At 32.4% G+C, this 25,599-nt stretch overlaps 1 protein-coding gene across 2 annotated transcripts in view; it reads left to right on the forward strand.

The window, feature by feature from the left end:
- The window catches only part of LOC132745026 (palmitoleoyl-protein carboxylesterase NOTUM-like), a 37,729-nt gene extending 14,840 nt beyond the window's left edge, over positions 1 to 22,889 (forward strand). Inside the window, exons 2-12 of one of the 2 annotated variants that reach the window (XM_060733853.1) lie at positions 29 to 81; positions 1,385 to 1,483; positions 11,302 to 11,362; positions 12,025 to 12,089; positions 12,314 to 12,413; positions 12,987 to 13,175; positions 15,339 to 15,439; positions 17,555 to 17,726; positions 18,543 to 18,698; positions 19,439 to 19,617; positions 20,703 to 22,889. In XM_060733853.1, coding sequence (XP_060589836.1) covers positions 29 to 81; positions 1,385 to 1,483; positions 11,302 to 11,362; positions 12,025 to 12,089; positions 12,314 to 12,413; positions 12,987 to 13,175; positions 15,339 to 15,439; positions 17,555 to 17,726; positions 18,543 to 18,698; positions 19,439 to 19,617; positions 20,703 to 20,983 — 1,456 coding nt within the window. In that variant the 3' untranslated portion in view covers positions 20,984 to 22,889. The remainder of the gene's footprint in view (positions 1 to 28; positions 82 to 1,384; positions 1,484 to 11,301; positions 11,363 to 12,024; positions 12,090 to 12,313; positions 12,414 to 12,986; positions 13,176 to 15,338; positions 15,440 to 17,554; positions 17,727 to 18,542; positions 18,699 to 19,438; positions 19,618 to 20,702) is intronic. The other variant, XM_060733854.1, reaches the window with a different exon arrangement.
- Positions 22,890 to 25,599: the final 2,710 nt, after the last annotated feature.

Raw genomic sequence — 25,599 nt, forward strand, 5'->3', positions numbered from 1 at the left:
TTTAAACTCCTTTGATATTTCTTTGCAGGTACTTCATTCGAAAATCATATGGAAGCAAAAAGTGGATTATTTTTCTCGAAGGTGAGTGGCCTGATTTAACGATCTGTTAGGAGATCGGCTTTACAAAATTAGAGGGTAATGTGCTATTTAAAGAGAACAATAAGTTCTCTTTTTTCATAAAGAAATCAAGGCCTTCTGGCTAGTTTGTGATTGGTTGATTTGTAGTTATTTTTTTCAATTACTCCATACGCTGAGCTGACTTAAACGAAGTTTCGCAACTGAAGTTTGAATCTCAGAAGCGGCACTGGCACTAGAATTCTTATATTTGTTTCCTAAAAGACACAACCCCCCCCCCCCCTCGACTTAAAAAGCATTATTTACCTCTTCATGTAAAAATATGGACATATTTTATTTTGCGAGGGCCTCGAAATAGCATGGCATTGCAACACTTTGTTTCTCTGAGGATCAAATTTTGCAACATTTTTTTTAGTAGAACAGAACTGAAAGGACTGAAACTAACCTATTCAGCGATTCACTTATTAATAGTATTTGCCTTTGAATATATGGTTGGAAGCAACAAAATATTTTGAAAATTAATTAAGACTCCTTGTTAGTGGGTGATTGTTTTAAAATTTGAAAGTTATTTATATACAACATCATCAGCATTTGATTTATTTCTTTAAACCGTTATCAATGTCGCAAAATGTCACGTGATCATTAAAAAGCATTCAACTGTCAGTACGTCAAATCAAATAGGAATACAAATACATAGGAACATTATTTAATACATGGCAAAAATTAAGAGGCAAGAATTTAGAATGACTGTCATATACTTCAGTAATGCATAATGAACTTTCGCAGTCAGATCACTTAGAATCGTGCACATTTTATTTTAGCAATGTATCAGGAATACTTCATAATGCTTAATCAAACATAGAGCAACATTTTTTTTATTTTGTTATAGCGATCCTTTCATTAAATATGAACTCTTAACCTGCAACGAAGTAAAATGTCAGACCAGCCTGCGCATCCGTGCAATCTTACCTGGCTCTAATACATTTCTTCTTAAGCCGGTGCTGGGGGGATGTGCTAACCTCTTCCGTCCATAAACTGGCCCAATCAAACCGAGTATGCAATATTTTCGATGTTTACCGTTTTGCGCGTTGTTTAGGATCTTCGTTTGTTTCTATATTATTAGACTGTCGGTAGCTCCTTGTTTGTAGTCTCATCTGAAACCTGTAATAATGAACTGTTACGAAAGAAATTTAGGAGATTTAGGGTTAACAACTTAACAGGATCCTAGTGTGTGGTCTTATCTGCAGCTATAGAATGACTATATATTATATAAATTAACATGCATTTAACATATTTATTTCGTTTACAGGTGGATGGTACTGTTTTGATAATGTCAGTTGTCAAATGAGATGGGCTAGCAATATGAAGAAATTTATGAGCTCAAAAGGCTGGCCGAAGAAGAGAAAAGGTTATTTTCTAATATACATTTGTATATATTATGGATCAATGAGTTTATTTGTATTGTGTACTGATAATAGTATTTTTTGGGGTAAAACAATTTTAAAAAAGATAAAATCTTAAAAGTATGTGACGGAAAGTTGTGCAATAAATATGTGATAAACGATTTTATACATACATACTAGGGTATTTGCCGTTTGATATTATATTAAAATAAAAAAAAATAATAAGATAAAATAAAAAACACATTTTTTTTTATGAAATATCTAGGAGCATGCGATACAGTTCCAGTGAAAATCTGCCTGTGGTTTAACAAAATCCAAGTCATTTAAAGTGTTTTGACATATGCAAAAGTGCAGGCGTTTCGTAGAACTTGATCATGTTTTAATTTGATCAGTAATACTTTTGCATATATCTTATAACGTATGATTTATATAATACAACATAATGTTAAGTATACCTTATGCAATAAACATGTAATTTTGGATTTTAATTAGGATCAATACTATATTAAAACACTGTCTTTTCTGTTAAAAAAATATGACAAAGGGGGTAATAATTAAAACATTATTTATGTTAATGTCTATAAACCCTTCAAAAATTAAAATATCAAACTATTTAATTGTATCGACTGCTTTTATCTTTTGCCGATACGGCGAGATCAAAGAAAATGTCGGTGTATTTTAATTTTGTTGCAATCATGTCTAAAAGGTTAAAACAGTAAATCGCGTTATTCAAAAAAATCTTTGGCCCTTCGTATAATTCTATTTGACGAATTAACTGAAATCAAATAAATTCTTTAATTGTTGTAACCTATATAAAAATCTTCACGGCAGCTGATAATCCGCACTGGCTTTTTGGATTTTTTTCACTTCAAAAGTACCATCAAAGGGCCACTGAAACAAGTGGGGTACGATCTGATGTGAGCAGTTCACAGACGCTTTGATCTCTAAGTAATCATAAAACTATTAGTTGATGGCAGACAAATCAATTTATCGATAGGGAAAAAAAAGAGAGAAAGAAGAAATCACACACGATACATACATTCTTAGATGAAACACCACATTGAGTGGGATATATGATATGTAAAAATACTCAAAAGATAGTATTTCTTTGATATACAAATTGACTACCTGTTCCATCAAACGATTTTCAGATATATCTCAGAATATCATAATTATAAAATTCTTGCTGGTGCATTTTCTTTTGCTCTTTTCAAGAGAGACGACTTTTTACTATAGACCAATTTCCAAATTTTTGGTTCCATTCCTCTTTGATAAGATTCAAAGGATCCGCCAGATTGCTTGGAAACATTAACGTATCGTTAAATGAGCCGCGTCACGACAAAACCAACATAATGCGTTTGCGACCAGCATGGATCCAGACCAGCCTGCGCATCCGCGCAGTCTGATCAGGATCCATGCTGTTCGCTATCAGTTTCTCTACTTGAAATAGGGTTTGTAGGCTGGTCTGGATCCATGCTGGTCGCAAACGCATTACGTTGGTTTTGTCGTGACGCGGCTCAAATTACACAAAAAGGCACATTCAGTACTTCACAAGTATTTACGGAACATAACGAAAAAAGCTCATTTTCCGGGTCAGTTATCTAACAGTAGAATCTGATTACAGTAAATCATATGTTTAAAGGTTGTGGTGCCTGTCGTAAATGATATAATGAACAGAACAGAACTGAACAGAAGTTTATTTGTGATATGTATATAATACATATAGCATATCATGACATGCAAATATGATGATTTCAACGCAATTTTATCTTATATACTAAAACAATCGCTTATTCGAAGCACTGCTAAAACGAACTATTACATGTACCCAATGTTGTTAAGTTTTATTATTATTATTATTATTATTATTTTTATTATTATTATTATTTTTATTATCATTATTATTATTATTATTATTGTTGTTGTTGTTGTTTTGTATATCACGTATTGTTCGTTATAACCGGTGTGAAATTTAAATATAACAAATTATAATACGTGTACAAAGACGTTGTGATATTATTATTGAAAAATTCTTTTTTACATCAAGCAGGAATAAAATCCTCGGCCTGTACATTTTCTAATTTCGTATTCTGACCAGGTCAGAATCAAACCTGGAGCTAGTATTTGACCGGGGGTGAAAGATTGGTTTGGTGTTTGCTGGGGGCAAAACACTAGATTATTTTTTAAACCATGTATTGTAAAACGAGACACTGTATATCTATTCGGAAGCATTTTACTTATGTTATAAAATGGCAAGAACGTGTTGATATTGAAAACAGTTCATGTTTTGGTTTGGATTTTATAAAGTTTATATGTGATTTACTACAAAAGAATGTCATAAAATAAGCTTTCCCATTCCATTCTTCACTTTAAATGTGTATTGACTGCAAATTGATAGAGCGGGGGCCTCGGTCGCCCTTTTGATAAGTACCCCATAGAGCGCCGTATAATATCTTCGGAGCGCCGTACAATATGTTCAGCCATTACTACGGGCTTTTCGCAGTAGGCGCATGCTTAACGAACGCTTAGTAGACTTACAGCTCTCTCTGAAGTCTTAACTCATGGGGAGTTTCTATATAAGCTTATCATGTTAAAATTCAATCTGATTTAATATGATCTAATTAATTCCTTTGATCCTTTCTCCGCCTTTGCAATTGTTAACCAACTACCGCGGCACGATCTGGTATGTTGTCAATTAAAATTTGGCTTATTTTGTCGGCATTGAAATGTTGCGCGAATTGTTCCGATTCCACGGTCTTTATCGCGTAAGAGGCTTAATTCCGTCTTGTGACGGTATATGATACCGTACATAATCAAGAGTCAATTTACGAAATTTAAACAAATTAAATCTGTTTGATAGATTAATCACGTGGGTTGGAAACCAATGATTTAGATTCATGCTGCGTTGGATATATAAATAAAGAAAGCAATATTAAAGGCGGTTTTAAGTATAAACCCAAAAATCTGCAACTGATAAAGAAAGAATGCACTTTTCCCACACGTGAAAACAGTGATTCAGCTAAATTTAAATATTTTTTTTCTGTAATAGTTATAAAACACAATAGTTTATAGAAAAAGAAGGAAAACAATCCTCATGCATTTATGAATTAACCTATTTTATAAATTCATATAAAGGTATCAATATCCCAATGACAGTTTTCTGATAGATTGGCTGATCAATACAGTTGAGTTTCATCTAGTTATAAGTTCCAACTAGATACTCGTTTACTACTTGTTTAAAATCACATGCAAGTTACTTCTTTTATTAACATCTTTTCTTAAACATATCTTTGAATGCCATATCTTTCAATTTTTCTTTTATGTTCTGTCCACATCAGCAAAGGATTTACAAATAATTTCTAACAAATATTCTCTTATTCCACTAATGTATTTGAGTAGTAAATAATACATTTTACATTCGAAAAGGTAGATCGGTATGCGCCTTTAATCCCTGTTTTGTACTTTTGCGTTACTAACGTTTTTCTCCTGTTTAAAATGCAGACGACTATTCTGCTGCTAACTGACGACACTTTCTCTTATTAATAGCAGACGACAATTTCAGTTGCGTACGCAAATATATTATATATTTTTTACAACCGGAAGTAAAATTAGGCTGATAAAACCTATTTTACACCTGATACACTTTAGAAGTAACAAGTGTGTAATTAACCCGTTAACAGACATTGAGAAACGCTTTCATGTTTAATTAACTAATTGAATGTATTTCAACATCTTATTATTTTATTGCTTTTTTAAGATTGCGGTAGTTTATTGGACGGATCTCAACAAAAGCGTCTTCTTCTCTCAAATAGATACAAAATAGATACATTTTGATAATGACGAATCTTGTATGTGTTTTTCCTCATATTTTAAATTAAGGATAGTTCAAAGATAGATGGAATCTCTGAGGATATGTGTGGATCTAAGTAATTGCTCTCTCCATGTTCGGCTTCTTGTTTGTGTTTACTAAATATTTCGAAAATAACAATTATCACTTTAATCCCTTTTTCTTATATAACAATAATTTTTGTTTGTCCGCAAAGTTGTGATTGAACTTTTTAAAAAAAAAATGCGTCCAAATTCGAGGTCACGCGAACAGATATCTATTCTGAATCGGAAAAGTAATCAGTGTTTGGTTTGGGTTGAGGGGGAAAAGCAAGACTTTTCGTAAAACTCATTGCACTAACCAACATGTATATAAAACTATTGCGTTTCATAGAGGGTCAAGGTCAATAAGGGGTTTCTATCATATTCGATGTGTGAAGATTATGGTTCTCGTGGAGACGAACGTTGTACCTAATTATAACCCTTAACCTGCCGGAACCGGAAGTGGTGAACCTTCGCCAAACTGATCTGCGCATCTCTGCAGTCTGGCCGGCTTAATACTGTTGAAGGATCAAGTTTTGTACACCCTAAAACTTTGAATGGTTGTTCGAAAATTAAGGCAGGGTAAAAAATTATATCAACTCAGTTGAAGGGTTATTAACTTAAAGCATGAAAACGTTATTGCCAAGATTAAAGCTGTATACAGAGAGATGGATGAAAGACAATAAAATACTACGACAAAAAACATTAAAGGGACTCCACTGAGTATTTTGTTTTTGTTTTTTGTTGTTGTTTTTTACGTGATGGGACTTGAAATATTTTTTCGATATTTACGTACCATTTGTTGTAGGTCTAGATCGATAATGTGTGTGCAATTTTTCAGATCATTTGCTTACTCCATTCTTTCAGAATAATTATTTTAATCATGAAAACTAAGCCAAATAATGAAACCGCTACAACGCTTTTCACTCATGTCGGGCTGAGTATAACACAAAATAATACGATTTTTCAATTTATTACTGGGTATGTTTCTATATCATATTTTGCATTTCTTCTGCTTTAAGTGCCCAAGCTAGTCTATGTAAGAATTTCAATTTTTTATGATTTTAGTCTGTTTTACCTCAGCGATGTCCCTTTAAAATGATTTGGTGCGCATTGTCTCTTTACATTTATTGTATATATTTTAATTTTCTTACGAACGCAGCTTAAAGTTTAAATTTTGTCTAATTATCCATTTATCTGCATTATCAAATCGTGCGCTATGTCAGTCATTTTAAATATAGTCCTTAAATAACTTAAATGGTCTCAATATATACAGAATATGACCATTATTTTATATACAGTTTGAATAGAAAATTAAACGAAATTATATTTAATTTATTTTTAGGACAACGGTTTTGACGTAAGTTTTTTTTAATTGCTGAATTCAAGCGTAAATTTTAAACTAAATAAAGGCTGTCTGGTTTCTAAAATCATATGTATCACTGCAATTAAGTTAATCAAATTAATTGAGCATATAACATAAAGCAATAAATGAACAGATAAAAATCAATCATTCAATCAATTAATCAATCAATCAATCAATCGATCGATCAATCAATCAGTTAATCAATCAAAAGAAAGCATACTTGTCTAAAGTTCAGATTTTTTATAGTAATTTTTACAGTTTGTATGAGGTATTTAATTATGTTTGCATCTTTAGGTTTTAGGAAGCATTATATTTAAGTACATTTAAGTTTGAATTTCAGATTTTTGAAAATATCATTTTTATTATTTTTATTGATGACTTTAAATATCCGTAGTTCTAAAGTTATTTAAAAGTACTTAAATCCTTTTTAGAGTCTCTATTCATTATGGGTCACGTGTGTATTCGGGACTTATCGTCATTTTCCGTAAACATCAATGAGTGAGACGGAGCATCACACTAAATACCGTATTCCGTTATATACCGGACAAGGCGCTGGAATGATTAAATACTAAAATCTCGCCTTTTCACCCTCCGAAATTCAGTTTAAAACGTCTAATTCATCTATATACGACAATGAATGTTAAAAGTATGAATCTGCAGGAAAAAAGAAATGTTGCTACTTTGTTATCATGATTTCTACAAGCGTCTCTAAAACACGACATGATCATTAAATTCATGGTCATTAATTAAAGCGCTGAATTATTGAATATTTATTGAATTATAATCAAATCGACTGTATCAGAATAAACTGTTTGCTAATTAGGGCGATTATCTTGCTATACATTTTAAGCGGCTTTGTAAGTGATATGGAGATTGATGTATACATTATTAAATTAAAACAACATACACTGCATTCCATACACGCTGGAATGATAGGTAGCTGTGTTCCAGGTGGTAAATTTATATTATTAACACATGAAAGTGATTTACAAAATACCAATTCTGACCTACAACCATAAAATGAGCATCTTCACAGCAAACGTGCCGCTATCATTGTCTATGTAGTTATTCTAACAAGCTTCATACACGGGCAATATCGCAAAGGTGGCGACATTTATGTTTTGTTGGCAATACCGTCATTCCGCAATACGTGTAATTAACATCACCGGTGCGTTTTAACGTAAATGAGATCAAAGGCACGTGCTAATTAGCGACATCTCCAAATTTACACCTTTACTACGGTAGTTAGTTGTTATCACCGACATATTCTAACATGAATGCTGACACAAAATGCGCTTCCTCAAGTGAACCACTAGTTAAACTTAGAGGACTTCAAAGAAAATAGTCCGCCACGTCTATATTCATACGTCAAACAGTTTCTTTTACTACGATAAAGTAAGACAATAATATTACTTTTATTGTCTTTGATGGACAGCCGATTAGTTAGCTTTTCAGATGTATGAGAGCAATGAAATAAAAGTATCTTTTTGTAATAAGAAAAAATGAGCCGCGTCACGACAAAACCAACATAGTGCGTTTGCGACCAGCATGGATTCAGACCAGACTGCGCATCCGCGCAGTCTGATCAGGATCCATGCTGTTCGCTTACCAACCCTATTACAAGTAGAGAAACTGATAGCGAACAGCATGGATCCTGATCAGACTGCGCGGATGCGCAGGCTGGTCTGGATCCATGCTGGTCGCAAACCCATTATGTTGGTTTTGTCGTGACGCGGCTCATATATCTTTGAAATAATTAAAACTGCTATTAAGCCGACGTATTTGTTTCATAGTATTTTATTTATATTTTATACAAATATTTATATATTTTCATCAAATATACAAAAGTTATTAGCTTAAAATTTTTGAAAGATTATGGATTGGGTAGGGAATGGGTTAAGCTAGGTTGCCCCCTGCAAATACTGAATGTCCATTTCTTTCAAAAAAGTGTTCGTTTTGGTGTAAAATACGCAAGTGAAATTTCTTTTCATTCAAAAAGAAAGAATATTCACTAGTTAAACATCACGACTATGTCCTGTTTATATTCATATGACTAAGTTCCATCAGATTTATGTTCATTTTCTGTACATGAGCGAGCCATTAAAAACAAATGTTCAGTTCAGTTCTGTTCTGTTCTGTTCATATTTCCGTTTCTCTCAGTAAACAGATATATGTTAAATGCTGTTGAAGTCACAAACTTCAAAATTCAATTGACATATATTTAAGATAAATATTGCAAGTAAATGCAAGTAACAACAAAAAAATCTGAAAATGGGAATAGATACATCACGATATCAATTTATAAATAATAGAAATACATGTATAAGTAATGATTTGCATTTTTATTAATAGTGAAACAATCGTCGGTGAAGTAATTATTGTTTAGTGCCAAATATTACGTTCTGTGACATATTACATTGACCTCAATCTCATTAACTGTAAGCAAGCAGTTTTAGTTTTCTTTCTAACTACATGTTGCTTGCTTGCGAGACTTTGCTTTTTGTTTAGATTTTAAGCAACACCGACAATGTCAATCCGATTTTCAGCTTTAATCGTGAAGGAAGACTTCATTTGCCCCTTCGTGCATTATTTCAGACACGAGCGGGTATTTGAGTATAACCACCAATTGTCCTTAAGCAAACTTGATAGCTTCCCCATATGACCCTGGTGGAATTCGAACCCATGGCTGTGAGGGACAAGCAATTTGAAGTCGATGACCACACGGCTACTAAAGGAAGGTCCTACCCAAGAAACAAGTCTTGCCTTAACAATCCGTGCAGGCAAATCTGGCGGTTTAGACCTTTCCAATTTAATATTGTTGCTTGTTAGCACTTGCCTATTGGTAAGAGTGTCTATATCTCAAACAAGAACTCATCGTGTGTTCGAGCACTTGTCGGGTAACGACTTTGTGTCCTCCCGTCACATCAATACTTTATTGTCTTATAAGTTCCAGGAAGTGGACTGTTGGTTGCAAGAACGTGCTTCCCAATCAAGCTTTTTTTTATTTTTTTTACAACATTCACTAGTTAAATATCAAAACAATCATCCCCGTGTGCTTTAAAAGCCAAATAATATGAAGCGAACCATCCAACTCAATGCATATCTTTGTGCGGATAACGTTACGTCGGAGACATTACTGAAATAAAACTGAGCATTTATTGGTTTTTAATCCATTTAAAACGGACAAGTATTAATTGTATTCACATATCTTAGTTAACCTTATGTACATAAAAGAATATCAATCAAAAGATGAAAGAAAATATTTTTAGCATTTATGATCTTTTTGTTTCTTTACTAATTGTGAATATGCAATTCTTAAGTGACATTCATGTTAAGTTCGTCTTATATATGCTTAAGTGGAGATAGGTATAAAACGTTTCGGTATAACTTAAAACGATAAAGTATAATACATACAAACATGGACAGCATATATGTACAAGAAGAAAAGAAGAACATTTATAATTATTTATTATTATGACATGCTTTACATGTATACAGTATATACGAATATAGAACGAACACAAAACAAACAATCGCCCGGCCCCATGTACTTATAAGTCATTGCTAATACAAAAAATTATGTGTATCAATCTAGTAGATTAATTTGGTTCAATTTCGAGAACAAGTATGAATGGTTTTAATATTAATATTGTTATTACAATGTAAAGAATGTCATCAGAAAACATTATTTTTCTTAAAAATACTGGAAATTAAATTAAGTAACACAAATTCAAACATTTATATATTTCTATAAATGGCATAAGTAGCTATAAACGCGAAAGCGGAGATCCTAAAATACATGTACAAAAATATTCATAATCATGCGCAATGGCAAATTTTCGATCAATGATTGACAATAAGCACGACTCCCAAAAAAGTGTCATAGTGTGTAAAACCATATCATATCTGCAGGAATATATTCTATGTTAGTTGAAGCACAGTTTATAGTCCAGCCTCCAAAATATGTACAGCTTATAGGCCAGCCTCCAAAATATGTACAGTTTATAGGCCAGCCTCCAAAATATGTACAGTTTATAGGCCAGCCTCCAAAATATGTACAGTTTATAGTCCAGCCTCCAAAATATGTACAGCTTATAGGCCAGCCTCAAAAATATGTACAGTTGATAGGCCAGCCTCCAAAATATGTACAGTTGATAGACCAGCCTCCAAAATATGAACAGTTTATAGGTCAGCCTCCAAAATATGTACAGTTTATAGGCCAGCCTCCAAAATATGTACAGTTGATAGGCCAGCCTCCAAAATATGTACAGTTGATAGACCAGCCTCCAAAATATGAACAGTTTATAGGTCAGCCTCCAAAATATGTACAGTTTATAGGTCAGCCTCCAAAATGTGCACAGTATATAGGTCAGCCTCAAAAATATACATAGTTTATAGGCCAGCCTTCAAAATGTGCACAGTTACCCATACTATCTTTTTCAAATGGATCAAAATTACAAGTGCCATAATAGGCAATAAGATAAAGGCATTTTTAATAGGATATCATTTAAAGAACGCTTCATTTTGATATAACAGTTTTTCTTTTCAATATTCATTATCTAAACTATAAGCAATGTATCTTTTATATAGTTACAGGTATATTGTCCTGGAACCCAGAAGAAAACCCATATTACTTTCATTCCAACATTGTGTAAGTAATCGAAATATTTTTCTCTGTTTTAAGAAACACGATATTTGAGTTTTTGTTTTAAAAAAAGTAAAATGTCATGTACTTCACGAATATTTACTTCAGATATGTTAAAACTTTAATTTTTTTGGACTATACTAAACACGTAATGAAAAGATTGACATGATTTAAATCCAGAGACATCTACCCCATTTGAAATAATTTTAGCTTAATGGGCAATCGTAGGATTCACAAACTCGTGCATAAAACATACTAATTAATCTTGTAATTATTTTTGTTGCATTTTTGTGTGTTTATATATGCATGCTGATATATGTGACAATATTTTATGTGTTTATGTATATTTCCCTGAATAAATGGATACGATGCATCTCTGATAATTGTAAATTCGTTGGCTCTCTTCACATGCACAGATTACTGAATACAACATAATAGAAATAATTAATATGAATGTATTTTCTTATAGACTGTTGTTCCGGAAATACAAACTAAATTTAAGTGATTTCTTCAGTAAGAATTTGAAGTGACCTAAAACCACGTACTACTTTTCATTAGAAATTAAATCTTTAATAAATAATCTCAATAAATTATCAATTAATATTGTATATCATAAATAAACCATGCTTGTTTGTATCTGAATATATTTTATATATTATTTATAACAGATATATTCCATATTGTTCAAGTGACACATGGAGTGGCACTGCATCGATGGGAACCAACGGAAATGGTGAGTTTCGAATTACGTCATTGATATCGTTCTAAAAATAGATTGATATGCTTCTAAACCATTGAAATTTTTAATACATTTTTCACAAATCAAATGATGCAGAAAATGTCGTTATTTACACCAAATTATTGCATTAAACATCATAATGACAATATTTCAATAATATATGTACCAGAAAAAAATCCATTCCAAATTTCTTTATTTTGATTTTGTCTCTGTTTCAGAATTTGCTTTCATGGGTTCCCTAATTTTAGAAGAAGTGATTAAAGATCTCATTCCACGTGGTCTTAAACACGCCACAAAATTAATACTCACTGGCAGCAGGTAATCATTTCACTTATACACTACAGTTCGTGAAAATTGGTACATTTCGTCATTTGTCACGTCTAATTAGTATCAAATGAGCGCCTATATGATCCAGAGCAACAAAAAGATGTCACATGACTACTTTCAAACGGATGTTAACGAAGTTTGCCGAAATAACAACGGAAACTGATGGATCAAATATTACATTTAATAAACTGTGCCATGCATGTAAAATGTAACTGGACTTGTAAAACTGTCTTTTTTGGGGAAAAAATTGTACCAAGACTGTTTTTGGCTTAAAAAGGTCACGTGATATATCTTCTGGAGCATAATTATGTCTTTTTAATTAGAGAAATATACTATTTCCCTACTTTGTCTGCCAATGACAATTGTAGTAATTTATTTATACATATAATCATTGTTTTTTATTAATTTACTTTATTTCTTTCAATTTTGATGTTAATAACAATATTTCCATTACCACATTGAAAGTGCAGCTGTCTTTTTTTGTAAAGTATCTTTAAGGCAAACAACTTCACTCACTAATTACTTTTTTCTACAAATCTAAATCAATGAGTATATATCTTTCAGTGCGGGCGGTACGGGTGTTCTTATCAATTTAGATCGTGTAGCCAATCAGATGGCAAAGCTGGCACCGGAAGTTGAGGTGCGCGGTATTGCAGACTCAGGCTGGTTCCTAGATTATCCACAATACAGATATAAAGACTGTGTTGAGGCACTGTCATGCGCACCAACGGATGGAATAAAGCGGGGAATCAAGCAAGTATATACTCATAGTAATTAAAAAGGACTAAATCTCAAACTTTGTTCAAAGTTATGAATTAATAAAAAACAAGATAATGTGTTACTAGTTTTGCTGGTACTAGAAAACGAACTTTGATTGACATCTGATATTAAACAGTTCAGAGTTGATGTTACAAGGGCTCAAAGCGATAAATGCAAATATACACTGAAGAGTTCATTGTAAAATTGCATTTATAAGGTGAAAGACGGTTAATTTGATGCACATGTGTAATTTTTTATATCTTTTTTTTATTTATTTTATTTTTATTTTTTTGGGAGGGAGCATTGACACATTACCTTATCTGTTTTTAAAAACGAACCCGAAATAAATACATGCCACATAATTTCATTTCGTGGAAAGTTTTTAAAAAATAGCCCTGTGTTTGTTCATTATTTACAAACTCGTGCATTAATCAGCAAAAGTACGAAGCATACTACTGCCGATCTAACTATTTAAATGAATATATGACTATATTCGAAACCGTGGCAAAAAAAAAAAAAGAACGAAACGAACAGCTTTTGAAGTAGCACACGTTTTTCGTTTTTTGTTGTTGTTGTTTTTTTTTGTGAAATTAGATAAATAAGACGTATTAGAATGACTTGACATATTCACTGAGGGTTACTTTACGTCTGATTGATACCGTGTAAAGTATATATTGCTTATAAATGACATTTCGTTAATTACTGGTCCAGTTCGCTTAAATAATGTTAAATGATATTTGTGGTGTAATTAGTCAATTTATTAGTTGTTATGTAGAAAATTAACCGATTCATTATGGCTAAATGTTTTTTTTCTACCGATCAAGACTTAGGTAAGATTAATCGAACGTATTGGCCTTAATTTGAGCTTTTGATAATTTTGATTTTTTCCCCTTTGATGTGCCGATAATGAATTCGATTGCAATGTTTATAACAAAACAGGGCAATAACATCAAACTCTTTCACGAAGTATATGAAAAGAAATGTATCCAAGTCAGACGTAAACTGGTGAAACGTTTAAATAATAACGTTGATATTTGCGATAGTTTTAAAAAACACAATACATAATTGTTAATATATAGAAGACCACCTGCGAGCTATAAAGGTAAAGTTAAAGCGCACGGCCTCTTTGATGTGAACGACCATTGTTAAATTTGAGATTTTGCGACTTAAATTAGCTTCGTGTATCACACCTGTTACTTTAGTTGATGACTATGATCAATTGACCAGTGGAGTTGTCGCAAGTTTCATATCTATAGTATCCGAACTTGAATATTTCTGTGCGAATTTATGAAGAAAATCAGATAAAATAACTCAAATATCTATACTGCTTTATAGGGACCTTGCATTTTTCAAATATTTGCGCGGAAAAGTGAAAAATGAGACTATTTTATGATGTAATAATGTTTGTGTTATGTTAATTGATTTAAACATGAAAGTAATATATGCAAAATAACGTTTTGATATTTTTGAAATATTTACATAAAGCATTTAGTTAACAGTCCATATTCTGAAAGGTGAGCAATTACATGAACATGAAAATAGAAGGTGAAATATGACTGAAATCGTATGTTACAAATACAAATATTCTAAAGTCGTTCAGACAATAACACGAACGTATTCCTGTCTTAGATACCAGAAAAAACTTCTAATTAAATATTTTAGATGTTGCTCTTTCTTCTTCTAATTCTTCTTCTTTTTCTTCTTCTTTTTCTTCCTCTTCTTCTTCAACGTCATCTTCTTCGTCTTTTTCTTCTTCTTCTTGTCGGTGTTTTTGGTGTTTTCTTGCTCTAACGAGCTGTCTTTTATTCAATCACGATTAAATATAACTGATTTAGATCTAACAGGAGGAAAAATCCATTTTTGGAAGAAAGAAATGCACTTACTATAAGTATACTATCAATCACACCAGTTTCTGCAATTTACAGTGCCTCTGGCCCATTTATTTTCAGACTGTGGTTTCTATTTGATTGTGTAAGGGTTAAATTACACCGTCCCCGTCTAACACTTTTACAAAATGTGGAATGGGCGGGTACCAGCAACTTGTATACATGGTTCCCGTCTAACACTTATATCTTTCTTTTACAGAATGTGGAATGGGCGGGTACCAGCAACTTGTATACATGGTTCCCGTCTAACACTTACATCTTTCTTTTACAGAATGTGGAATGGGCGGGTACCAGAAACATGTATGGAAGAATATACAGAGTCTGAACATTGGAGATGTTATTTTGGTTACAGGCTCTACAAAACTTTAAAAAGTGAGCTTTAAACTTTTGAGTTATTGCCCTTTACTTAGACTGTGATGTTTTCCTTAAATTAGACATAATTTAATATTTGTTATTTTGTCATAAGAATGTGTGCTCAAAAGATTTTTTCCCTTCATAGAATGAAGCCATGATCAGCATCTTGTCCAATATATATGTATTTTGACAATATAGATTAAATAATACTAGTATGCAGAAAATCATGTTCGAAATAATCTATGCACTATAAATCTATTTTTTTATATAGAATTACAACCTGACCGCGGGTGTATTTTTGATAACTTTGATTGTATTTTGTTTTTGTTTTTTTGTTGTTGTTATTTGTGTGGTTTTTTTTTCAATACAATAAAAAACATGAACATACGTGAAAATATTGTTCGTGACGTCATACATTTTCTTATAGACCCCTGCTTCTTTGGCACAAACAATTAAAAGGTTCGAGTTATAAAAAAAACAAAAATGATTGAAACAAGTATAGGTTAGAGTGCATATTGGGTGTTCTTCGTAAATAAGAAAGCTAAAAAGGAGCGGAGCTTGCGAAGCGACTGTAGCTTTCTTATTTACGAAGAACATCCTATATGCACTCTAACTGGCTAAGTGCTCCGCCCACTTGCGTTTTATAATAAAAAAACGTCCAGTTTATATAAAATCTGTTCTATTAAGATTTGTAACCTGAAAATTTGAAAAATTGATTACTACATGTAGAAATTCACCTTTAGTCGCTACTGGTCACTCATATAAGCTACTATATTTGGATGAGCGTTATATTGTATCATATATTAAATTATCAAACAGTCATTTTTCACTCCATCCACTGTGTATGATCAGGCAATATAACGTGCACGTGTATACCTTATTATACACGTAACCTCTGTATAAAGTTTCGCCCATATAACTAAGGATAACCATTCGGGATAGGCAGGGATGTTGCGTTCTTGGATAAGTAGTTTTCCCATTTTTCCAGTGTCATATACATCAACGGATATCATATTTTGTGCTGTTTTCTATTCCAATTACGATTATATAATTATGTACATAAACGACATCAACTAGTGAAACATGTGCCTCAACAGGCAGTCCCAAGTTTACTTAAAATTTTCCCAACTATTAATCATATGTACTCTTTGTATGTTACACAGTTATATAACAATGTCACAGGGGGTTTCTCCACGTTTAACACATTGATTGTATAACTGTAAAAATTTTGCTTATATAACTTGTTTATTAGAAAATATTTTCATAATATTTAAAGGGATTGTTGACCTGCGAAAATATTTCAGCGCTATGTCTTTAAACGGTGCTTTTATGATAATTTAATATGTATGAAGATTTTTGAAACACACAATATCTCACGTATACATTCAGTGTCCATGGAAACCCGCTTTTTTGTTAAAGACTGTACTAAATTTCAATACATGTATATCAAAGTTCATGTTTTAACAATGAAAATCAAGTGATTTCTAATTATCCTTTCATCCACAGAAAAAGAAGTACATGTAGATTAAAGTTTTCCTTGTCAATAACTTGATGTTTTATACACCTGACAAAATATTTGGAAAATATGATGTCACCAAATACCTATTTCCGATTTTACTTGTTGGCAAATCATCATGCATAAATCATGACACAATAAGAAACGCCAAAAACAGTCACTTCTTAGCGTCTTTTAATTTGAAAAGTTCTTTTAGAGCAATGACTGCCGAATATGCGAATTACTTACGTTTCCGGTCTCGCTAAAATACAGCTGTATCACTAGTAAAACGTTAATATCACGTGACATTATAAGTGCACATCTAGGTGATTTTAAATAGTAATTTAATGATCAGACAAATAACCGACCGTAAACTTGCCTTATGCCACTGTAACATATGCCTGGAGCGAACATTTGTACATATTAGTAAAAACTCTTCAAGGTAACCCCTTCGGAAGACAAAGAATTCGACTGTTGTTAAGGTGTGTTGCACTTGAATGTTTTAACTTAAATTTGGAAGAATCAACAGTTTTACTGGAAATAATTTAAATTGTTGCTCTATATATAGGGATATTCTAACGAGGTTACACTGTAACACACAAAACAACCAAAACACTTAACCCCATTTACTGTTGCAGATCCCCTATATGTGATACAACATTTGTTTGACGAGGCTCAGATTCTGGTGGACAACGTATTCGAGCAAACTCAAATCAAGGGAGACAACTCCGCCGCTACTGTCACAAAACCTCAATGGGAGTATCTTCACAAACTTGGCCAGGAAGTCAGAAAAACTTTAGAAAATGTGTCGTAAGTTTCGATAAATTGTACTTAACACTATTGCAGATTGTAATGAGAGTTTTTTTCCAGTTCAAAATGATGTTAAGTAATAGGTATAACTTGACAACATGTTTTTTCGTAAAATGAAACAAATTGTAATGGAATGTTTTGTCTTAGAATATACTAATTAGGAAGTGGATATCTAGGCAAAGCGTCTCAAGATATCTATGCAAAACGTCTCAAATGGAACTGAATCGATGGTATATACAGAAAAGTTGAAATTGTGTTTTACAAGATGCATTGTAGAAGCATACAGTCCTTTATTCATTTAAGAAATTTATTCAACTTTTTTTAAATAGTGTATCATTTGAGAATTTGCTTATTCTGTCCGTTATATGTGTGCATTAAAATTGCTGCAAACTGTCACTTGTGTCAAACTGTCACTCATTGCAATATTGGCAATGTAGATACAATCAGTCAAAAAAATCAACAGATTTCTCAACAATGTAAATACCATCTTTCATTTCTGAAAGGACCATGATTTTCTGTCGTTTTACATATGAAAGAGATACAAAAAAACAACAACAAAAACACTGTTTTTTTTTGTGTCCCGCAAATTACAATTTGCATCGATTACCGTATAACGCGTATTGTCTATTAAATACGGCATTTTTGGTTCTAAATACTTTCTATAAATGCATAATGCAATATTTTTTCTCTCTGAGAGAAGATAATTTGAAAAAATACCTTTTAGAAAGTGCCACGAACGAACTATTAAAAAATCAATTCGATATCACCAACTTCCTGTTCTATTTATAGTAACACATTTGAATGATTTTCTTTCAGAGCTGTGTTTGCTCCATCCTGTCTGTCACATGAGATATTGACGCGATATGATTGGTTTAACGTCAGTATAAATAGTATTAAACTAGGTCAATCTATCTATTGCTGGGAAAACAGCTACAAGTACGACAAATGCCTCATAAAAACAGCATCAGTAAAGTAAGTATACAAACATGTTTTGTTATTCATTTATAAGCCTTTTTGTTAAAATGGAAAAAAAACTCTTGATGAAATTTAATTTAAATATATACAGAATTGGAAATCAAATAAATTCTTAAAAATCGCTGAATTTGATTCAGTAAATGAAATATTCTAATGATTGAAATATACTGAGATCGCTTTTCATCCTAAACAATACATTTAAGAAACTTTAGCTTACAAGTCAATATATGTATACAAGAAACGTTGCTATCAAAATGGCATTTAATGGAAAGGAAATTGTTAACAGCATGAATTTATATTTATGAAAATAATAATTTATACAAATGGAAAGAAGTACACTTACACATTTTGAACATCAGTGCGATTATTGAAGGCCTATGCCACCAGCTTTGGACAATGTAAGGCTTTTGACATACATTTTGTATTTCTGTATTCTGACCAGGTTTTATACTTTCAACTGTTTAACTGTAAAAAAATGTTTTAGAATCTGAAATTGATAATGCCAATTCATGAATCTAATATAGAAAACCACAGGACATAGTTAGTCCCAGTCCTGTAAGAAACAAAATGGAACTATAAATGTTTCAAAATGTATAATTGTGACGTAACTTGGGTAATTTTTTGACAGAGAGAAAATTTTGGACAAGAAGGTGAATTGTAAAAATGGTCTAAATGTTTTGGTGAATATTTATATTATGATACAAACATGGTGAAAAATGTTTTGTCCAACTTTACAGTGCTCTAGACACTTTGCAAGGTGATTCGCCAAAGACAAACGATTCCAAAGCTACGAGAAGAAGGAGAAAGAATAGAAAAAATAAGAAGAAAAAGAAGAAGAAAAGAGATAGAGAAAGGAAACGAGATAATCGTGCAAACTCTAAAAGCCGGAAAGGCAGGAACAAAAAGAGAAGTAAGGGTATGATATTTTTGAAATCGCTGTAGTCATTATATACCATTGTGCAAATATTTAGACAGGTTTGGTCAAACTATGATACAACTACAATATGTTTTCAAAGGCACATTATGCGTCAATATCATGATTTATTCAATTTCGGACATCAGTGCATTCACTTATTATTTTCATGAATATGTTGTAAACAATAATATTAGATTTATGTGATTTGACCACAAAACACGAGAGTTTATTTGATACAACCATTTTCCTTTTCTTTTTTCTTTTTTCGGCTAGCAAAATTATTTTCATAATTTTTAATATTATAAGAAATTAGGATTCAGTCATCAAAATACACTATAAAATGGTATACACTATAAAACAGGTATTATAAGTCCTATTAAACCCCAGTCACACTAGAGCTTACGACTACTTGCGACTACCTGCGACGTGTAAAACCGACGATCATCGGCGATTGTCTGCGACCAAGCCCTCTTAGAATAAATTAACTTCTGCGATTATAATACGACCAATCATCATTGACAATCGCACGACAGGTCATCAGCAAACGTACGATGGTCTCAAGATTGCCTGGGATTACTTACGACTACCCGTGACCTGTCATGCGATCACCTACAACTTGTCGTACGACCATCACTATTACTAAAGACTGCTCAAGATTATCAGTGACTAGTGGCAATTTGTAAAGACTGTCGTAAGAATATCGCACTTTCGAGCGACGATCGTGCGACAGACTAAGACCTTTAAAGATCACTAGCAACCTGTTTGATCGCAGAGAGGTTTTTGTGCAAGCTCAAAAACCTCTCTACGACTGAAATTGGTCGTGGGACCTAAATAAGATAACCTGCGACCGTCGAAGATCATCGATGACCGTCGTAAGACGTTTTAAAGATTGTCCGCGACCAGAGGTCACTGGTGATCGTGAACTGGTCTTCACTGGTCGTAAGCTCTAATGTGACTGGGGCTTTAGTCATACAAAGTCATGCCAGTTAGAAACTTTCTTTTCACACCATTTGTCTTTATGTTACTGTTTCTGTTTCTTTTCTGATTACAAAAAAAATACATTCAAATTACATTTCTGTTTACAGGACGACGAAAAAGTAGACACCGACGTCATCAGCATCCTAGTGGTAGTTGTTTCCACCATCTTATTGACTCATGTCCACTCCCACAATGCAACGCATCATGTCCTAAATATAGAAACAGGTTTACTGGTGACGAAATGGACTTTTTTCGAATGTTTATACGTTATGGAATAGATAAAAAGGACATTGCGTCTCTGCTGGGAAAGGATGTTTCTGTCATTCAAAGAATGGACGATAGCACTCTTACAAGACTTATCATGGATTTTGTTGGAAGGGGGAGCTAGAGCTCAGTCAACGTCAAATGGTGTTTGATAATAAGGGGAGAAAACCGCGTTAAACCAAAGATTAAACTATTATACAATCTACATGGAAATCTTGTGTATTTTTTACCAGCGATGGCTACAAAAAAATGGCCAGACAATTAACAAATGTGTTTTGCGTCTTTGCTTTGGATGGGAAATATTGGACAGTTAAAGTTCCATGACAATTTAATATTACCTCAAACATTTTGTTGTAATTTATATTTTGTCTGTGCAGCTTTTGATGCATATAGTTATTCACATATTTTGTGAACATGTTTTAATATTTGTAAATATGTATACATATATATATGATTATAATTTTTCACTCATAAAACGGGATATCTGTAAATACGGTTTACCAATTAAGACCAGTATTCGACGATAAAACGGGATATTTGTAAATAAGATCATCATGTTTTCACGCTTATCTTTTTATGATTATAACCCTTACCCCACAAAATATCTTAAATGGACTTGTCCATTTTTTTAAACGGAACAAGACCATTCATTATTTTTAGGGAATTTTTTAGAATAAGTACCGACTAATCAGCGAACAGATGCAGGCTATGGTTTTGATCTGCGCTGGTCGCATGCGGGTAGATTCGGTCGCCGGTTAAGATAGGACATCAGTATATACAATTAACTGCATTTTACCATTTTCCCACATATCACATGAGATATATATAGAAGCAGTATGATATTCTAACTTTGTCTTACTTTTGATTTGCAAATTAATTTTTAGGTATAAGGTTTATCTTTCTATAGGGAAATTGTGATCTATCATTAATGACTTACGTCTGTATGATGACTTTTTTTCAAAATATGAGGTTATTTTACCACAAATCTTCTGTCGATGAGCCGTCTTTATAAAAAAGATTATTTACGAAAGAAAGAAACTTTTGTCCTGTTAAACTTTTTATCATTATTTGTAATAGTGTCTTTGTTTACTAGATATTACATATTTTTTTCAATTTTTTTTTTATCATATTCAGTTTGTTAAACTATTTGATACAAGTTTAGTGAAGAATTTGATTTTGATTTAAGTATAATGGACTTTTGTTTCTATTGATTTACTGTTGTGCGTCCGACTTTTGTTTGATGGATCTTTACGGAGACCGTGTGATGTAGAAGTTATCTGTCTCCATAGACCGGCAAGATTAGTCTCCCTTGTTTGAAGATTTACTATATGCATAGATTTCCTTCCGTCAATGTCACTTCACTTTGCCATTCTTCATACAATTATATTTTTACATCAGCATTACATATCTAAGGTTAATATATGAAAGGGTAATTATATATGATAAAGTAAATTTGCAAATCCGGGTTGAACGTACAGCGTGTACTGTTAATTATTCGAACCAACCAGACAGTTTTAATAATAACTGATTCTTAATGTGTGTTAATGTCTCATTTGTCCATGAATAAAATCGTTGTTGGTGTATTTCTTTATATGTATATAGTTATATTATTATTTAAAATTCGCATAACAATAATTTAAAATCCGGGTTTTTCAAGTGGAATTAAGAAACTATTTGAAAGACCCTGGTAAAATGCATTTAAAGTATATTTTGATGGTTTCATGTCAACTCTCATCACACAATAAAAGTGGATGATTTAGTAAGATTTAGGTTACTGTCTTAAGTCTGTTGAAGTTTACAGTTTATATATTCATTAATGTCAAGGTCACGGATATTTGATACTTGTACGTGTTTTTGTCCAGTACTTTTTAAAGAGAAAAAATTTAAACTCAGACTGAATATATTAATTTTCTTTTACGGGTATTTTACATATGTATATTTTGTGTACATAGTAAAATTCTTTTGAAAATAAACAAAAAAGTCGTGTTTTATATCCGTGTTTGTTTTTCCTAATGTTGACAGTTTATCGTTGTATAGCTATTACAAATGAGCCTCGTCACGACAAAACCAACATAGTGCGTTTGCGACCAGCATAGATCCAGACCAGCCTGCGCATCCAACTCTATTACAAGTAGAGAAACTGATAGCGAACAGCATGGATCCTGATCAGACTACGCGGATGTGCAGGCTGGTCTGGATCCATGCTGGTCACAAACGCACTATGTTGGTTTTGTCATAGCGCGGCTCAAATGCTTATTAATCAAAGCGGCGAGGGCACTGAACCCATTCTGGTCAATTGCTTATAACTCCCAGTAGGCCTACTCACTTTATTCAAATCAATGTCTGTTGAATACTTAAAATTAAATGAAGATATCTAATATTAGAAACGCCGTATGACCAAACTTAGAAAAACTCGATTGAAATACCCATGATAGAAACAAAAATACATTTATACACAAAACTGTACAGGTTGCCTTTTTGTTCAACGGCCATTTTGATTATTTATATCAGGTAAAATAGTTACATTATGACAAAGTTTGACGTTTTAAAAAGTGTCTTATCTTACAAAATTTAGTTTTTGTAGTAGACATCAGCATCTTTAGAGTGACATTGAATGTATTACCACTTAAAGTACTTCCGTTGTTAGCACGTGGTTAATAAATATTTGCTGCCTTCTTCCGTGCCATGTAAGTGTTACATAAGAGTCTGTAGAAAAACTTTTACATATCGCTTTCAGTGTAAATGTAATGCATTTTCTTTGATTTATTGTTGAAGGCCCATATTAAATGTTTTTCTCATAAACTTATAAAAATAAAGCTTCTATAATGTTTTGTTCTGGAGTCATTGATGGACCCACAATCAAATATGGGGATATAAATAGTAAGATATTTTAGAAGTTTAATACAGTGTATTTAATTAATCCCAAATGCATTTTCCACTTTCTGTATGATACTATTTAGTATTGTATACACTCAGTAACGCCTTTCCTACTCGACAACATTTTAAGAGAAACCGGAAGTAGGAAAGAGTTATTAAACAATGCCTGCGTCAAGATGGACAATTAAACATTTACGAGCGTACGTAAAACTCTTAAACCATCTTGAAATATGCTCTTAACTTTAAATTCCGTGAATTATAAGATTTAAGTACTATGTTGAAAATACTTTAATTAGTAACACTACTTTTGAATTAATTGTTTAACCTTTGACATTTAGGCGTAATTTCAGCAGTGTTTTATAGATTGTCCAGTTTTATTAAAGGTCCTGCTGATACAGAAATATCTCGATTTTCTTCTCAATTGTTTGTTGTTTTTTTCTCATATTTGAAAGTATATAAAATTAAGAAAATAGCTTATTTTACGATAAGAAATAATTTGGCGCATTCAAAATATCACCATACTTGACACGGCGCGTGCCATGTCAACGACCGGAAATTAGTGCAATGTATTTGAATAAACAACTCATTAAGCGGCAATGATATGCACGAAGTGGCTCTTACCACAAGAATTACAATTTGCCGTTGCCAACGTATACATAGGAATCAAAGTGCTTAAAGCACTGAATGCGACGGACTGGAATACTTGGTGTAGCATTTTATATTACCTTAATCTTCAGGACTGTGAATGTGATATGTCAACGTCTCACAATTATTTGTATCTTCTACAAGGATCAATCTTATAATTATAATAATGCGAAAAAGTTTCTACATTTCATGCTTCAACGTTAGATCAGAAATTCTCCAAAATAATGTACCCATTTGTATTTCAACCAAAAGTTGAAAAAAGTTTTGTTAAACATTCATATTTAACAAGAGGCATTGCTAATCTTGTCGCAAAGATAATCTTTTTTTAAGACTTTATGTTTTTTATTTTATTTTATTTAGGGAAATAAAATGACAGAATGAATGTTCAGTAAGTGATGTCATACTTCCCACCCCAAATCCCCATCCTTCTGGGTACTTTATTGTATTTAAAAATATCGTTCTTAATCGTCTGATGTTCTTAAATATATATTCAGATATCTAGATATTTACATATCAATCAAGAAACCAAGAGATGCGGAGTCTTTCTAGGCAGTCAATGTCGATTAAAGTAACTCAATGTTTGAGGGGAAAAGCCACTTGACAGAGGTTCAAATTTATATTTTTTATTGCATGTTGCAATATTATTAATTTATCGTTGATGACTACGAGGCGTGTTTAAATATGAATGCAAATAAGTCAATATCTCGCTTTTTATCACTTTTTGCGCGAACTATGTACATATATCGCATAGATGGTTGTATAAGCTCTCAAGTGATACAATACACGTGTAAATGAGTTCAGTCTAGCAACGCTATCTACTAGCTAAAATGGTTTTTCACTGACCAAATACGGTCCTATATCAAGAACCGCTGTATTCTTGGTATACAGGCGAAATACATATTTAATGAAATGTGTCATGTTTATGGGAACAATGAACTGTCTTTTTCATCCGTCACACAGTGGTGTTAAAAATTCAAAAGTGATTGAGTAAAAGATGCATCTCATGCACGCCGTCCGAAAAACTACAACTTCGCCAAAAATGGTTGAAAAGTAAAGGATTTGATTGCTACTGATGCAAGATTTACAACTAGGTATATAGCTAAATGCGTTTGTATCTCTGTTGAAGTCGCTCATATAACTATCAGACGTAATTAAACAAGAGCTGTCGGTAGGACAGCAACGCTCGACTATTCTTAGTGCTTGATAGTAAAAACAAAT

The sequence above is a fragment of the Ruditapes philippinarum genome, unplaced genomic scaffold, assembly GCF_026571515.1.
Source record: "Ruditapes philippinarum isolate M1 unplaced genomic scaffold, ASM2657151v2 ctg1553_1_1_1_1, whole genome shotgun sequence".
NCBI classification, from domain to species: Eukaryota; Metazoa; Mollusca; class Bivalvia; order Venerida; family Veneridae; genus Ruditapes; species Ruditapes philippinarum.